The sequence below is a fragment of the Falco cherrug genome, chromosome Z (genome assembly GCF_023634085.1).
Source record: "Falco cherrug isolate bFalChe1 chromosome Z, bFalChe1.pri, whole genome shotgun sequence".
Classification (NCBI taxonomy): Eukaryota; Metazoa; Chordata; class Aves; order Falconiformes; family Falconidae; genus Falco; species Falco cherrug.
In genome coordinates, this window is record NC_073720.1 from 25230271 (window position 1) to 25248229 (window position 17959).

The 17959-nt window shown below is 44.7% G+C and overlaps 1 protein-coding gene and 2 long non-coding RNA genes across 3 annotated transcripts in view; 2 read left to right on the top strand and 1 right to left on the bottom strand.

The window, feature by feature from the left end:
• The window catches only part of THBS4 (thrombospondin 4), a 45632-nt gene extending 31915 nt beyond the window's left edge, over window positions 1–13717 (bottom strand). The window contains exons 1-4 of the mRNA XM_055699179.1: window positions 13573–13717; window positions 8657–8860; window positions 5315–5562; window positions 4139–4244 (exon numbers count right to left, since the gene is read on the bottom strand). Of these exons, the coding sequence (XP_055555154.1) occupies window positions 4139–4244; window positions 5315–5562; window positions 8657–8860; window positions 13573–13660 (646 nt within the window). The 5' untranslated portion in view covers window positions 13661–13717. The remainder of the gene's footprint in view (window positions 1–4138; window positions 4245–5314; window positions 5563–8656; window positions 8861–13572) is intronic.
• LOC129734720 (uncharacterized) overlaps window positions 1–17959 on the top strand; it is a 121443-nt gene that overhangs the window by 92102 nt on the left and 11382 nt on the right. The gene's annotated exons all lie outside the window — the stretch shown is intronic.
• LOC129734721 (uncharacterized) lies at window positions 12752–17616 on the top strand. Its single transcript, XR_008730239.1, has 2 exons — window positions 12752–13089; window positions 17153–17616. It is a non-coding gene; the product is annotated as an uncharacterized LOC129734721 (long non-coding RNA).

The following is a 17959-nucleotide window of genomic DNA, read 5'->3' on the forward strand; positions in this document are numbered from 1 at the left end:
TAGACTCAAAACCACTGACCGAGCCTGAGACTAGGATTGGATCTAGCTGCACCTACACTTCTCTCTGAGAAGCTTAGAAAGCAAGGGGATCCCTCCTGAGCGGGAGGGCTGTCATGTGTAGTCGTCCCCCTCCCCAGCCACACACCAGACTGTTAACAATGCCCAATGGCTTCAGGGAAGCTTATTCATATGTTACCTTTGTGGGTATTGAAGCTTGTATGAAAAATACTTTTCTTAATGTTTACGTCATTTTTTTGTACTTCAAAGCATGTGTAACTGTTTCCAAACATTCTAGTAGGTACAGTCCTACTCCTCACATACTATGTATTCTTAATTTCAGATTTTCTCATCAAAATACTGAACCAGTTTAAAGACTCGGGAACCACCTGTTCGAGAACCTGGCTCTGTTTTAATCCAAACCTTATCTTATTTTTATTTGGTAGGAAGGTGGAAGGACTTAATATCATGGGCATTTCAGAATCCCATAGTGGAACCTGGCATGCAAGCTGTCCAGACAGATGCCAGGGTCTATTCTTGATTTGCTTGTTCATTTCAAACAAAGAATGGTTTAGGCATTATTGATTGAGATATGCAAAAAAATTCTCAAGATTTTAGAGGCTGTTCAATGGCTAGCATCTAAATAAAAGCGAGATCTATTCCATACAGTTAAGTTTTGCGGACTGTTGAGCTAAACAGGTTACACTGCCACGAACTACATGTCCTGTTTGCAAATTTAGACAGCAGAACAGAAGCAGATGACTTCCTGTAGTTGTTTTTTTTTTTTTCTTTTTTTCTCTTCCATTTAAAGCCAAGTCCTACAGTAGGCCCCACCTGCAGCAGAATAACTGATGGTCAGTGGTAAGAACTCAGAGAGGCCTTTCAGGTAGCTGTTGGTCCACAGTATATTGTGGGGTGGCTTTTCCCAGGAGTGAGCAGGGTAAGCAAAAGGTACAGCCTGGAGCTATTCAATTATCTGATCCTACCATGAGATCTCATGCATTCCCCACCTACTGAGGCAACTTCCCAGTTTAGCTAGTCCCCAGCTCTATATGCTGAGTCAGTGAGAACCTCAGTAACAGAATAGCTTTCACTGCAATAATTGCATTCAGAGACAAATCTGAAGAATTACCATCCAACAGGGAACTGAAGTCTCTTGACATGATTAATCTCTGTAAGCCTGAGGTCACATCAGGGGGCAACCCTGTCTTTCTCTTCCCAGGACCTCAGTGTAGCATCATAGCATGGTTTGGTTTGGAAGAGACCTTTAAAGGTCACCTAGTCCAACGCCCTTCCCATGGTATGGACATGTTTTGCTAGGTCAGGTTGCTCAAAGCCTCACCCAACCTGACTTTGAACACTTCCAATGATAGGGCATCCACAGCTTCTCTAGGCAACATGTTCCAGTAAAGGACCCTGGATTTAGAGCTTTGTTGCACAGTTAATTGGCTCAGGCAGAGCAAATGCACAAACACTAGCTTGTGTAATTGCAGGCCACTGTGAAATGCCTCATAGATACTTCTTCTAGATCTCTTGGGAGCAATACTGGTTCAAGCACCCCACTTGCCCCATCCAGCAAAGTCAGATTCCTGAAGTGTCATTCAATGAGATTGTGGTTACTTGGCCAGAGATCCAGCCATGAGTAAAGTATGGATGATGGCTGACCAGAGAATAGTTTCCTGTCAGCCTATAATCCTCCCCCAGAGAAGCTCCACATACAAGTTGCACATGGAATTATGAAGATGAGGGTTCAAGGTAAATAGAAGGAGACACCTCCTCAAACATGTGACAAATTTCTCACCAGGAGACAGTCTTGAATCATACATTCAAAACTGACTGGATAGATTCATGGAAGCAAATATATATTGAGTACAAGACACAAAGATTCCACCTCTGAGTCGAGAGCTCTGTATACCATGAACTGCTGGAGAACAGGAAAGCATTGTGGAAAGCCACACTATAACTCCACTCTCCTATAATCTTGTCCTTGGGTCTGTATTGGTGTACTGTCTCCAACAGCAGCCAGGTTAAAAGAACCTTTGGTCTGGTGCAACACAGCAGGTTTTTTAACACTATGTCAGGTTCAGGTACCCTATGTGAAGTAGATGACCTCCAAAGATCCCTTCTGACCTGAATGGTTTTGTGATGATGATCACACGCAGCATACTAATCTCATCTACCAAATACAGTGCAACTTGCACTGTATTTTCCTGCCCATAGAGGAAGATCCAAATACACATGCTCTCCACTGTCTCATCATCATATTCTCATCTACACTGTTTAGGTGTCTTAGCTGCACAGACTGAACATGGAGGGAATGCTGCTGCCACAGCAGTGAGCAAGGCACACAGTCAAAGCCACGTACAATCACTCAGGTCCAATGAACTTCCCCAGGGTTTTTCCAATTAATATGAAAACACATGCTTTTACCAAAACATAGTGGTCTTACACCTCTATACAGCTAAGCATTCACATTCCAGATTTTCCTGGCTGAAGGCAAAATTGTGGTTATCTGACATACTGCTCCTGCAAAAGGGTATCGTGAAGCATATACAAAGTGCAAGGCAGCTGAGCTAATATTGCTGCTGGAACATTTGCACCTTTTCCTTTGGTGGATTTGACTATGTAGACTTTGAATATATTCATGTGAGGGTTTTTATTATTATTATTAATATGCTAGTAATTTCACTTGAAAGTTATAAACAACTGAATTTGAGTCTCAGACAAGCAGAGGCAGCCAGGGAGAGACAATATCTCACTGTGTAACTGCTGTTTGTATTATTGATTAATGAGCAAAAGGTTACAAATAAGAAAGCTGCAAGTCTGCAATCTGGAAACCCTACTCACAGAGCTCTGATTTTTTCCAGGAGCAAACACCAAATTACCCATCCCTTCTATGTGCAAATGTCTGTTGATCCAGGGAAAAAAAAGAGACCTTTGATGATAAAACCCTGATTTTTTGCCTAGATGTATATATATTAAGGAGCAAGAAAACAGAAGCACGTGCAACTGAAGATTTATATAGCTAAAGGACAAAACACACTGCTGTCACTGGATACCACTGATGCCTACATCCATGTAACGTACCCAGGATGCTCTCATGAAATTTGTGTACCTTGTACTCTATTCTAATCAAAAGTAGCAATGCTGCAGGGCTGGGGGGGGGGGGGGGGGGGGGGCTGGACAGGAAAGGGTGTGAGAGAGAACTTCTCATGGATCCCATTTCAAACCTCAAACTCACTTGTTTTTTTCCCCATGGTTGTCGTGCATGGTGTGAACCCATCTGTCTCCCTCACACAGGCAGAAGAAAGGCAGATCAAAAGGGACTAGGAAAGGGGTACAGATGGGGCATTCTAGCCCAGGTCTGCTGTGTCAAGAGGTTAGAGAGCACCCCCACCCAGCACAGCTAATTTCACCCAGCCTATGGGGAACCTGCAGAAAACCAGTAGCCTCAGCTCCTTCCTTTCCTTCTTATTCCCAGCTCAGTCCCCACAATGCTCAGCACAGGCAGGAAGGAAATTGGTTTTGGAGCAGATTTCCAGTCCAACACATGACAAAAACCTTGGCTAACTTGTGGCAGGACTAGTGGGTGCTTTGCAACAGCTTTTTCCATGTGAACCTGCAGGCTTTGTAGCTGAGCACCAACATGCTCCGCAGTCTCCTGTGTCCGTCTTCATACATTGTTCCTCCCCTCTCTGGCACACTCTGGTGACCAACAAAAGATGAATACTGGCCACATGGAAAAGTACATGAATAGGTCTTGCTACTCTATCCATCCACCTAGTTTCATAAAGCCTGTTGCAGCGTATCACACTTAGGACTACTTCTGTCTGCAATTTGGATATTTAAAATATTATTGACACAATCAGATCAGGATCACAAATGTTCTGTCCTCCAAATCAAGCTAAAAAACCTCATTTAATCATTACAGCTCCTTCTTCTCTAGGACAACGCATTGCTTTGTCACCAGCAGCAGTGACTGTTTTGTCTCTAAACTGAGCTATTTCTAAAACATTTACAGGAAATTATGGCTGTAATTCAGTCAAACCATTGTTATTACTTGTCTATAGAGCTTCTTCACATTAACTTCCTTGCATAGGTATCCTAAGGAACAATTGTAATTCCCAGCTGCAGGCCTTACCAGTGTACTGAGCAACAGGTTCAATTTGTTGAAGAAAACAATCCTGCAGGTTCCCCACTTGGGCAAGTGTTCCTCCAGTTACCAGCTTCAGCTCATCTAGCGTATCCTGGACTCACAAGAAAAACAGAGCTAGCAATTCTGGTACAACAATAGAAAAAATGTGAAACATCAGGCAAAGTAAATTAATTTTTTTACAGAGGTTGTCCATTTCCTAAGCATGCAGGACTCCTGCACTGTCCCCTTCAGGACCACCCATCACCATGTGAACTGTAATAAAATCCCTATTCTTTGCCTTGCATATGTTCACATAGTTCTGGTTTTATTTTGAACTTCTATTATTCCGATTCATATGATCTCATATACCAGGAATTTCACATATTTTTATATCCGTGGCATATAAGAATGATTTTTTTGTTGTGGAACTGAATCTAGAGCAGACTTTTTTCCCCCCTCAAACACGTTTACATTCATGTCAGGAATGTGGGCCCCTTAGTGGCTCTCCATACAAACAGGCTCATTTTCAAGCCTGCAATGAAACAAAGCAAGGGGGCAAGATGGATGCAGAATAACCTCTGGATCTTCTAATGCATATTTTGCATTAATGATGACAGAAGATGCCTGTGGAAGCAGCAGCTCTGGGTGCTGATGCAGAGGTGACAGGAAGCCATGTCAACCTCTGGCTGGCAGGCAGAGGAAGAAAAGCTATTGTAGTCAAACAGACAGGGGCTGGACTCTCATACCACATGAGTGTCCCCCTGCTTTTGTCTTTTTAGTCCATGTGGCTTATCATTAAGAGGAAAGCCACACACACAGTCAAGGGTTGCTCACAGCAAACAGCTGTAAGAAGCTGATGAAGAGCTGCCCTTAATGCATCAGCTAAGTCCTTGCAAAAAGTTCATTCCCCAAGAAAAATCTAGACTGAAGCGAGGGAGGCAGGAAATTGTGTTTAAAATTAATAGTGTAACTACTGCTGTGTTCAATGAAGCTAAGATTTCACCTGTTTGGCTCATAGGGAACTTATATTTACATTTATTTCACAAGTTAATACTCAAGTATTACTAAAGTATCATTGTACAGAGCTTGGCTGCTGTGAGGGCTGAGGTCTGGATTCAGTGATCCAGAGGATCTCTGGTGATCCCTCTTAGTGCTCAGCCTGCTCCCAGTTTTCCCACTTACCTGTGGCTTCTCCTGGAAAGTGTGCAACTCTACTGCCACCGACCTCTGAGACAGCACTGAAAATGCTCTTGGCAGGTCCTGAATGGCACCTACTTGCAGGCAGTCCACATACAACTCTATTGTGCTCGATCCCTGCTGCAGGCCACTTAGCCACAAGATGACAGCATGGGGTTTCCCATCAGCCAGCTGGATGTTGCTAAAGATCACAGAATTCAGCCTCCCATCACTCTTCAGATAGCGCAGCACCACTAGTACAAAACACAGAGAAGGGCTATTAGAGGGCAGCAGATAACCCAAAACTGATCAGGGAAGATCCTGTGGAAAACTGCAATTGCTCTGGTATTTTTCCATGTCAGCTTTTGTAAATGCATCCCATATGCAGATAAAAAGGGTAATAATGAATGGGATACTGATTCTCAGAACAGGATTACCAGGACTCTTGCATAACTCCCCATTTGTAAAGCATTGCTGCCTGCACAGCTTTTTCCACTGCTTCATCCAGGCCTCTCTAACTGGCTTAACCAACACCACCTCACAACGCTTAACGCACCAAAATGCAAGTGGCAAAGGGTATAGCACACAGCCTGCAGTCAGCACTTGGCAGGTAGGTATCTGATAGACCTAGAAATACACTGTAGCAGAAATGCACAGCTAAAAAAACCAGTTTTAGTGATACGTATCGCATTCAGTAAAGCTATCTGACAGTGTATCCAAATGTATCATTAGAGAAACCAAAGGAAGTATGATTCAAAGCCAATAACCTGCATTTCTCTGTAACAAAAAGCAAGTAAAACCAAAACAGAATGCAGAAAAGACATACTCCACCCCTCAAGATGACTAAGCCCTTCTTAACCCTTTTTTAAGGCATTAGTGAATGACTTGATAATTCACACAACAAATTCTCGTTTTAAGAAGTAAAAAGCACCATCAAAAACCACAACAGCAGACAAACAAAAACTCTTACTCACTGCATAATAGTGAAAAAATGTTTCTTTCCTAAGGAAATTGCATGGCTGAGCTAGGATCTGCAAGCTAAATCTCTTTGACCAGCTAGCTAGTTCTCTCCACAAAATCTCCCCCTGGCTCTCCAAATGCATATCTGCAGAAGCAATGAGCTGAGTGCATCTAGACAGCATGTAAATATGCTACAATACCACACACCTTGTTTCAAGGATCCCACTAATCACTAGCCTTCATGTCCCTTATTTCCTCATGATAACAGTTACATGCATTGAGGAGTGAAAATGCACAGATGCCGGGAGCCTAAACAGTTAAGTGCTGGCTCTTGTGAACATTTGTTTGAAGTTCACAGAGGACTGGTACTGTTGCATCAGGTGCGAGTTCCCAAATACTCTGAACTTCAAGAAACACAATAAGGTCAACTAGAAATTGTGGGTATAGTGGAGGGGAAAACTCTTTTTCGCTTCAGAGCTAATAAAACCTACTGAACTCATTCAATTTCTATTCATTTAACAAATTATCTTCCCGTCTCTCCCCTATTAACGTATCCTCTTTGATGCTGTGATATCTCTGTTTGTTGGTGACCTTCTGAGTTACTGGGTAGATGTGAACGACCATTTTTCCAGTTGGAAACCATTTCCAACCATTCAGCCTATTGGTTGAAAGAATCCAGATTTATAGCAGCAGGAACAGGGCAGGGTATCTCTCCATCTTTAAAGTCTATGCCTCTGCTAAAGTCTCAGCAGCTGTGATTAATATCAGGAATGTTTTCACTGCTGTCTATGTCAAAACACTGCCAGAGCAGAGATTTCCGCAAAGGTGCAGGAGGTCACCAGTAACTTGCTAAAAGGTAGTATTTCTTGGCAAACTCAAAGATCTGGCAAGACTTGAGTACACTGAAACCATTTTACTTATGTGAGTATTGTGCACGCCTGGTCATATGAAAGCAAGGTCTTTGGATCTGGGCCCTGCATTCAGAATGACCAAACACAGCAGTAAGCTAGAGAAAGAAAGAGGAGATAGATGATGGCACGGCCCGGAATGGACCCTGCCAGAATGGTTTCAGGACAAAGCACATTCTGGCTTGGAAGAAGGATCAAGTATTCCTTCCTCAGCCAAAGCCAAACATCCATCTGGTGAACTAGAGTAGACTTTCAAAGGGAGATTTTTCTGAACCAACGCCTCCACCTCCTGAATAAGATTTAACCCATCCAATCCCCTGCATTATATGTTTGCTGCTAGGATATTCTGCACTGATGTCCATGAGAGTAAATGCTTCACCTGTATCGTTCAAGGAACAGATTTTCAGTGAAACTACTAATTCTGTCAGTAATATATACTGCTTCACAGGATTGTTAAATTACATCACTTTTATGCACTTACTGCTGTTTGTTCCATAAAGGAACCATTCAAAAAGGCTAAGAAACCCATGGATGCTATTTGCCTCCAAAAGTACGTTGGTGTAACCAAAACAAGTTGAGCAATTGCCCAGTAATTAATACCTGTGCTTTAAAAGCATTTAGGTGTTATGAATATTTTACTGTCGGGTATACCACAACAAGCCAGAACATGAGCAAACCATTTGGAACACAGCTCTCTGTCCTAGTAGATTTTCTCAATATATTGGACTCAGCTGCCCAACTACCACATTTGCAGCAGCAAATTATCATAGCAGTGGTGAAGTCAAGAAGCAGCAATAATTTACATAAATCAACATTTTTTTACTGAACCTTAAACTTGCAGTGTATCCTGGATGTGGTCTAGAAAGCAATGAAAGCTCTCAATCTCTAAAAGTCTGGTGAAGTTCCTACTCTGACTCCTGCTTAACTAATTTCAATAAATGGAGAACAAACACTTTAATTTGCCCAGAAGATCCTGTAAATGCTAGGAATGTTTGTCTTGCATAGTCACATCTAACCTCCAGGGTCAGCAGAACAAGAACCTGCCTTTCATATGCATGAGGCAGTATGTGCGTGAGTCCCTCACATTCCTGAGTAATAAGAACCAGCGATTGTCCCAAGGGAGGGGGGGGGGACGACACGACCAAATTGATTCCTTTTTCCATACTCCACCTTTTTTCTCCTTAGCATTGCTCAGAGCAAGTGCCACAGCAGTGTGGAGGTACCAGCTGTCAGGTCAGTTTCCCCTGGCCAGCAGCAAGCAGCATCCCGTAAGAGTATGGAGAGAGAAGGGGAGTGAGGGGGTATGTAATCAACACTTCTATTTTTTGAGGGGTGGGGTGGGGGGTCTCAGTGGTGACAGCATGCAACAGGAATGACTCAAGCACAAAGGTTAATCACACGGTTTTCAACATCCATCTGTGACACACCAGTAACTACAGATCCAACACTAGTTTTCCCCTACATACTCCAAACAACTCACCTTTATTCATCCGTCCCATTACCGTGAATTCAAAATACTTGCTGTTGTCAGCTGACGAATACAGGCCAAATATGGTGGCTGTGCTCTTTGGCTGCAGTTTGAATGTCAAGAGCAAGTACACTTCATTCAGCGTAGGATCACCAAGTGCCTGTTGCAAGAAGCTCATTACCACTCTCTTGTTGGAATATGGAAGAAGATCAAAAACTGAAAAATAAGGAAGTTTCAACTGCAATTTAATAATGACCAAAGAAGAATGTAGTCTGAAGCCACCCATGGGAGACTGTACACTCTTCACTATTTCCACACAGATACTTTAAAATGAACCCAAATTGTCCTACCCCCAAAAAATAATATGAAATCAGAAATTAATAATATGATAACCTTTAAAGATCATCTAGTCCAACCCTCCGGCATTGGTAGGGACACCTTAAGGAACTTGAAGCAGTGAAAGATGTCCCTATCTATGGCAAGTGGGTTGGACTAGGTGATATTTAAAGGTCCCTTCCAATCAGAACTATTCCATGACTCTATCAAAATATCATATAGATTTTGTTGCAACTGATCAACTTTTAGCAACTTTTTTTTTTTTAAGTTACTAACAGAAATACCTAGTCTTCAAATTGAAGTACTCAAAATTTTTTCACTTAGATCTCTAAAATTTTTCACTTCTGAAGACACACCTCAAAGGAAAGCTTTCTAACCTACTTCTGCTTTCATGAATTCAAGTGCTTGTGTCCACATTTCAATTAGACTCAGGATCCAGCATGAAAAATTTCAGACAGATTTCCAGACAGATAAGTGTACTTATCCTAAGAATCATGGCATTTGCAGAGCACCAATTAAAATGCTAAAAAGCCAGGTAAGCAATATGATGTTCCTAACCTCCTTCTCACTTCACTGGTTTCTCAGAAGATATATTATATGAATAAGACTCATCTTCCCCTTCTGGTACAAATAAAAAGAGAAAGACAGACCTGAAAAAAAAAATAACCCTGAAGGCACAGTGAAAGCTGTTTCAAATTTTGCACAATGCATCAGCAAAGAGCAAACATTATACTTGCATGTATGTGAGCTACCCCCTTTATGGCACTGAAACAACAAACTGGGCTTTTCCTCAATGTTCCTAAATCCATGATGTCTCCAAATTCAAAAAACTACCCCACTAGGCTTCCAGATAATCTCATATTTCAACCCACTGCTATTAAAGCAGTACATACATCATACCCTTCCAATAAAGTTTGATAAATGACGATGCACAAGTGTTATTTAAGCATAAGGGCATATTTAGCCATTGCATACCACTGCCGGTCCATAAGCCTACCATAGCAGGGTCATATTTTTCTCCCATATCAGCACAATGCTGTAGAGCTGCCACCAGAGAGAAGCCTTAACACCAGGCAGACAGCAAAGGCACATGACAGCACCTTGCACATTACCTTGAGTCAAGCCCCTGGTTGTACCACTGCATTTAGTTTCTCAGGGCCAAAAAAAAGTGGACCTTTACATATGGGTCTTTTCTACCCAGCATGACCCCAAAGCTGACATTGCCGATTAAGGAGACAGGGCCATCCTACTGATCCAGTGCTCCCATACGCTACAAGCAGGAGGATACTGAAGAGCACTCAGAGGACAGTCACAGGGGCACACAGACCTATCCACAGCCACGTGGGAAACCCTGTTCCCTTACATTGGAGCCTGGGTTTGTGCTGCTTCCATTGTTCATTCTGGAGCATCTATTCATCTAGACACTCATGTCATTTCCAAAAAAGAAAAATTAAGAGATTTTTCCCTTCATCTCATGAAACCGTTCAAATACAAATCATTGCTTAAGTCTATACTTGTATTGGGTGCAAGGATTCCACAACTCCACTGAGAGTTTTCAGCAGCCACACAAAAAGAATTAGGCCCTTGATTTGCATGCACTTATAATACAGCTAAGAAACACATATCTGAGATGGACCTGGTCAAAGGACTTCTCTTTCATTCAGTTCAGATTTACAGCACCCCAGGACAACCACTGCTACCACTGAAACCAGTGACCCAGACAGCAGAAGCAAAAGGCTGGGTACCTAGCATATTTAGTGCACAGGGAGCAAAGCAATTGCTCAAGCAAGAGACTGAAATGTGACTCACTGCCCCGTACAGCAGCATTTTGCTGGTAATAATAATGCATAAAATACAGCTGTCTTCTCAGCTGGAGCACTGCAATACAGCACTTAAGTCTCTGACAGCAGAACATACAGCTGTACATTTTGTCCAGTTCTTCTAGGTCTATTGTCTGATTTTATATCAATTCCTGTAAGACTAATTCATCTCTGCTAGAGTCAAACGCTCAGAAATACAGGAGAAATACTATAAAAATAATGACTAAACACTGGCAAACCTCTGTCTAACCTTACAGAAAACATTTCTTAAAAATTTTGAAATTTGCATATTTAAGTGAATGCTCAAATTGGTTTGGCAGTTGTGTTCTATAAAGCACACTGCCTCAACCAGATCCTTTGGCACCAGCTAGATCCTTCAGCACCATGTTTTCAAACCCTCTCTTTGGATATCTTTGCTGAGCAGCATGTAGATACAATACATGACTGGATCCACCCTTTAGCATGGATTACACACATGCTAGCAAACAGTGGCTTGCAGAAGAGCAATCAGGTTATGAAAATTCATTTTACATCCTTAGTAGCGCTGGCAGGGAGAGACAGCTTTTAGACCTTAGAGAGAAATTGCTTGTTTGGAAGGAGCAAGACAAAAAAGACCCACAAGGATTTCAGGTTTCAGAAGAATCTCCTACTTTTGTTCCTCTCCCCAGAAAGGCAGACTTGAAAACAAATGGATAGAAAAGGACTGCTGAAGCCAAAAAGCACAAGCAGCTGCTTTCAATCCGTGCAGTGAGAGTGAGGACTGGGGCATGTGTCTGAATGCGAGCATACATACCCACTGGGTCAAACCAAGCCCACTCATGGGACAGACCAGGAATTCTCTCCCCTCCCTGCTTTCTGTGGTTTTTAGAAGGGACCTTAGCATTACAAAAATGCTAAGAAAGGGCCAGCTACACCTTGAGACAGTGGCAAACCACTCTCTGGGGAAGGCTGGCTGTTCAGATGGGAGCTAGAAGACACAACAGGAAACCCTAAGAGGAGGTGGTATGGGGAAGTGAAATTAGTGGCACAGAAAAGGATGTAGCTCAAAATAAAAGACAGTTTCTTTCCCTGAATTCTGCTGCTGTAACACACCAGCTTTTCGAGACCCTCCAAGGCTATTCTCTGGTCACAGCTAACCACAATAGCTGTAAATGTATACACTGCTCCACTCCTGTTGGGCACTTTCAAGGTAATTAATGATGGCTTAGACACCTGCAGTGAAACCCTAGCCCCACTGCAGTAATCTCTGATTTACTGTAAGAAGGTGAAAACTTCACATGTTGAGAGTGGGGTATTTCACTGGCCACTGCCCCCAGCAAGCTGGAAATCTGCCTCTATTTTTTAAAATATGGCAATACCCCACTTCTCTAATATGCCAATTTGCTGAAATGTTTTTACATCAAGAAGGACTTCAATACAGGTTTTTGGAAATGTAGCTAAATTAATCTGATTTGCTGTCTTTTAGATCTGCTTCACTTAGCTAAGGAATAACCAATTAAAATGTCAAACATCAACCTGTGAGACAACAGATGGGATTAAAAATGTAAAGGAACCAGGAGCAGCTTTAAGGCTCCTGGAGCGGCACCAAGCAATCATCCCCTTGTACTGGGCACTGGTGAGGCCGCACCTTGAATACTGTGTTAGGTTTTGGGTCCCTCACTACAATAAAGACACTGAGGTGCTGGAGTGTGTCCAGAGAAGGGCAATGGAGCTGGTGAAGGGTCTGGAGCACAAGTTTTATGAAGAACAGCTGAGGGAACTGGGGCTGTTCAGCCTGGAGAGGAGGATGCTCTGGGGGGACCTTATTGCTCCCTACAACTGCCTGACAGGAGGCTGTAGGCAGATGGGGGTCAGTCTCTTCTCCCAGGTAAGAAGCAACAAGAGGAAACAAGAGGAACAAGAGGAAACAGCCTCCAGTTGTGCCAGGGGAGGTTTAGATTGGATATTAGAAAAAATTTCTTCAATGAAGTGGTCGGGAATCGGATGGTTGAGTCACCATCCCTGGAGGTTAAAGGACATGTAGATGTGGCACTTCAGGACATGCTGAACTTGGCAGTGTTAGGTTAACGGTTGGACTTGATGATCTTAAGGGTCTTTTCCAACCTAAAAGATTCAATGACTCTAAATTACTCACTCTGTAATGAACTAACGTAATTAACTGCACTCGACAGCTGAGCTGGTTCCAGCCCCAGGCTGCTCCCGGAGAGCGGCACCGCTCACTTCATGCATGCTCTAAAGCGGCTCCGGACACTGTGCGTAACAGCGCCCAAGTAACGCTGCATTCACAAGGTACGCGTTTTCCTATGAACTTCATGAGGTACCGTTTTCCCAACGAGTTTTCTTTCACAGCGTAGCAATTCACTTCTCATTTACAAGAGCCTGCAACTGCACAAGCGCTCCGCAGACGCCCAGCACACCTACCCGCGCCCCCGTGAAGCCGGACCGCCCCTCGCCTACTGCAGCGGGGACGGCGCGGCTGCCACCGCCACCTCCGCCGGCCCCCGCCGCCAGCCCGGCGGGGCACAGCACGGCTGGGGGCGGCCGCGGGGCCGGGGCTGCCCGACGGCGGGGCGGCTGGGGGGCGCCCCCCGCACCCCGCCCGCTTCGCTCCCCTCGCACCTGCGGAGCGGGCGACCCCGCGGCCCGCCCCCCGCCAGCACACGGTCCCCGGCCGAGGGGACGGGGCGCTGCGCGCCCAAAGCCGTCTCGAATGAAGGAGGGGAAAGGCCGGCTTGCTAAGCCAAGGGAAGCGGGGGCGGCGGGGGTCCTTACCTCGGGGGGCGGGCGGCGCGGCACGGCCCGGGCACAGCTGCAGGGCGAGCGGCAGGAGCAACAGGGCGGCGCGGCGCTCGCACCCCATGGCGGCTGCGGGTAGGCAGCGGCTGAGCGGCGGCGGACAGCGCGCCGCTCCGCTCCGAGTCCCGCCGTTTAACGGGGTGGCCCCGGGACCGGGGAGGGACGGCGGCAGGCGCAGGCCATTGGCCGGGGCTGCCCCGGGCCCTGGGGGCGGGGGGCCGCGGCGGGGGCGGCCGGGCCGCGGGGTGGGCCAGGCGGGACCGACCCGTCGGGGCCCGCGCCGGGAGCTGTGGGCGGGGGGCGCAGCAGAGCCGGGGACCTTGCCGAGGTCCAGCAAAATCAACACCTGCCGGGATCCCGGCAGGGGGGTCTTGCCCTCTGAGGAGCTCTGGAAACGGAATCTTGTTGAATGGCATTGAGTTCTAGAGGTATGGGGGTGTCTAGGCTTGGCCTTGGTAGGAATTTAGCTCGTCCACTTCTAACTGAAGAGTGTCACCAAAAGGGGTTGTGCAGGTTGCAGACTGGGCCAAACTGGGTTTCTAGAAGACACTGACTGGCAAAGTGAGGAAGGTAGCATCTGCTCCTCGATTTCATTTAGAGAGCTCAGGAGCATTGGGAGAGCTCAAACTGACCGGATTGAGGCTACTGAAAAAGTCTTAAAAACCCTGAAACCTGATGACTTAACCAAAGTCAGTTTTTAAAAAAACTTCTGCTTTCAACTACCACAATTTCCAGTATTGTGTGTGCCACCAGGATGTCATTATCCCATTGTTTCTCTTCCAGAAACTTCTTGTTTCTACATTGCTAGTGTTAAGAAAGCACAGGAGAAAGGGAGCTAGTGAGCAAGCCCCTTTGGGGCTAAGCAGCTGTGCAAGCAGTTTCATCCATGCCCATGTCAAACCACCATCAGGTAGCAACCCCCCGCCCCCCCCCCCCCCCCCTTCTGGCTCACAAGGGAAGGGGTCTTCCACTGGACCCTGTGGCAGCAGAAGAGCTGCAAGGTGCTTCTTCCACCCAGGAGTTGACAGCACGTGGTGGGCTTTCCAACCTGCTGCATGGCCCTCTGTCCTGTGCCCCTCTGTGTGCCTCAGCCCTGCAGACTAACCTCTGTCACATCAGAAGAAAGCCAGGAAGCTGTGGTGGGCCCCTCACAGCTTGCTACCCAGTTGGAATAGCTGGAGTTGACTGATACTATTTACATCATAAAAAGAAGGGCAACAATAACAGGGAAATTTTATGTTAAGTGTGAAAAGTAGTATGGATTAATATTCAGCCACATCAGGTTTGGCATATACAGCTAACAAGCACCAGAGAGCAGCCCCAGGGGGCCTCTTTGTGTGCGAGGCAAGACACAGCACCCTACAGAGCACACTGCAAAGGAGCACGCTGCAAAGCGTCTGCCCAAGCCGCTCTGCCACCCCACAGGGCGCGGCCATGGGCTCCTCTCCGATCCCGGAGCAGTGGGCTTTTCAAATACCCTCAGCTAGCCTGCATGCACGTGCCCTTTAGTTGCCCTCCCCAGGTGGTATATCCCCTGTAACACACCCTACTTCCTTGCTTATTCAGGTGCTCATTTCTTCCTCTGCCCACCACCAGGCTGGAGGCTGCTACCCCTTATGCAATGTGTCCCAGCACAGTGCTACTCCTCCTTCTCGCCCCACTGCTCTTCTGTATACATCTCCCTACAATAAGAAATGCCTCAGCCTCACTCCCACCATCTTTGCCCTTGCAGTGGAAGTGACAGGGTGTCATGGTGTCAGTGGGCTGGCAGATAGCTGCACAGCGGAGTGAGAAAAACAGAGAAGCAGAACAGAGTGCTATGAAGCAGGGAGAAAGAGGGAGGCTGAATGGGGGTAGGGGTAGGGCAGGAAGGCAAGTATGTGGAGCAAAAGAAGGAGGGACTTACAGTGCCACAAGCTCCCTAGAAAGGAGTCTGCGTCCAGAACTCATCCCCAGCCTAAACAATGGAGGTAGCACAGGTGCAGCAGAGGCTGATATGTGGACCTACAACAGCACTGATGCTGCTCTGATATCTGTTAAGGAGAAGCCCTCATCACCAAAGAGCATTCTTTGAAAACACAGGCCTAAATGCCTGGCACAAAACCATCATGAAGGTCTGCAAAATCATCACAATGCCGTATTAAAGTATTTAGTGACTATAGCAGACGGAAAAAAAAAAAAGGGATAAAATTACAGTAAAGTTTTGCTTTCATGTAAGGGAACATCAATTATTAGCAACCATTTATTATGCAATTTATTTGAGTTTATCAAAACATACAGAAAGTTTTCTTGAAAAATTTTATTCTTTAAAATATATTATTAGATAGTTTAAGTTACCATTTTTCATTTGATTCAACTACAGAGGATTCTCTTGCACTGATGCCAATTGAGTCTATGGGAAGAGGATCTTGTTTGTAGCACTTGTAGCACTACTACTTGTTAGTTAGATTTGTGAGGGCCGTATCCTGTTCTTGCTCTTACATCTGCTTATTTTCCATGCTTATTCACCAAGAATGCACATGGAAGAAGTATTTGGCAAACAGAGCATGCTGCACAATACAATCTAACAGGGAACCAGTTCACAGTGTATATAAACAGAAGCTTAAGTCCATGTTTAGATGAACTTAGCCAGAACACATAAAGGTCACTACAGTTTTTCCAGTTTTCGTTTCTATGCTGAGTTTTATTATTGGAGTATGTTACAGACTGAAGGGGATTTTGTGCTCAAGCTCAACCTTCTTTAAGGGATTTTCACAAAGTATAATGTTTATCTGCTGTCTGGAAGGGGCTATTTGACCTTTGAATCATAATTTTCAATAACAACAATGGAATACCAGCTATTACCTTTTCACTTTTGTGTATTCTCTGAAGTACAAACTCCACCTTAATTTACTGGAAGTTAATGTCTTCGGTAAGAACCAAAACTTGGTTATTGGGCATTGTGTTTTCAAGAAACTTTTCATAAAGCCAATAACATTTTGTAAGGAAGTTTCTTACAGAAATATATGAGTGTAATATTTTTATATAGAATCTGCAAGTAAACCTCAACCATTAAAATATGTATCCTGCTGACTTTACACAAATCAATACAATTCTAAGCATATCGAATACAGAGAAGCTGGCAACATTACAGATTTTGCTTTACAGAACTGTCCGTGACTTGTTCAAATGCCAAGTAATGGGGTAGGGGAAGTAGCAAGGAATCTCTGCTGCTCCATTCAGCTTTCATATTTTGCTCCTAATATGCATCAGGAGACTAACTGTTTTTATGTAATTATAAGGATGATTAAAAATCGGGATTCATGGGCAATTAAGATATAGGAGTCTTAATGCAAGGGAAATACTGGCTTTAAACCACATCCTTCTGTATTTACTTTGACACTCCCGGCTTTGAACCTGCCACATTCTCCTAAAAATTTTGTAAAACATAAAATTTCAAACACAAGATTCGGAAGAAGTTTTGCTTTTCAGAAACAGAAATTGAAGTCCCACTTTTTCAAGTCAAGGCATATATCCATTCTCAGTGCACCTATTTACTTTTCATTTACACTAATAGGAATTCCACTCAGGCACCCAAGAGGAAAAAGTTCCTGAAGAGCTTTTGGATGGGGGAGGAAAGATGCAGATGGCCTTTTTTCCATCTTTGCTCTGGACTCCCAACAGCAGAGAGATCAACTGGGCCCTAAGGCATTGCAAAGAAAGTTTACTCTCCTATTTACCTCCTAAGCCTTCTTGCAGCCTGCCTTAGGAAAAGCCATAAGCTGGCTCATCCTTCTCACAGAAAGCGATGTTTGGGACCACAGCTGTTAGGAGCCACCCTTGCCTCCGCACATCTCAATGAGCAGGTCAAAGTGAAGGACGTGGACAGACTGGCTATAGGTTAGCTGTTCCCAGTATGGAGGAAGAGAAGAAAGGTGTCCTTAAGAACATGTACCTCAAATACCTTCTCACAGGCAGAAATGTAATGCAGCCATTTAAAAAAACCCAAATAAACAACAAAATAAAACAAAAAAACTCCTATGCAAACTTTGCCAGTTGTTCATTTTTCTGAGAAGTATGAATACGTGCTGCTTCTCCCATGCTCCTTCTAAACAGAGCAGAACGATCTCAGATCAGTGTCATAGATTTTTATTGTGACACTTTCTGCCACAAATTTCATGGAGACCTTAAAGTGGGGATGGTGGGGGCAGGGGCAGGAATGGGACGGGACAGATGAAGCTTTCCTCATCCCTTTGCGCATGGAGGACCTGAGTAAGGGTGGTCAGTGCAGGGTTTTTTTGAAGTCATCGTGTGATATTTTGGGCTTGTGTGGGAAGGATGGAAACATTTTACTTGACATAGTACTTAGATGTGCAGTGGTGTG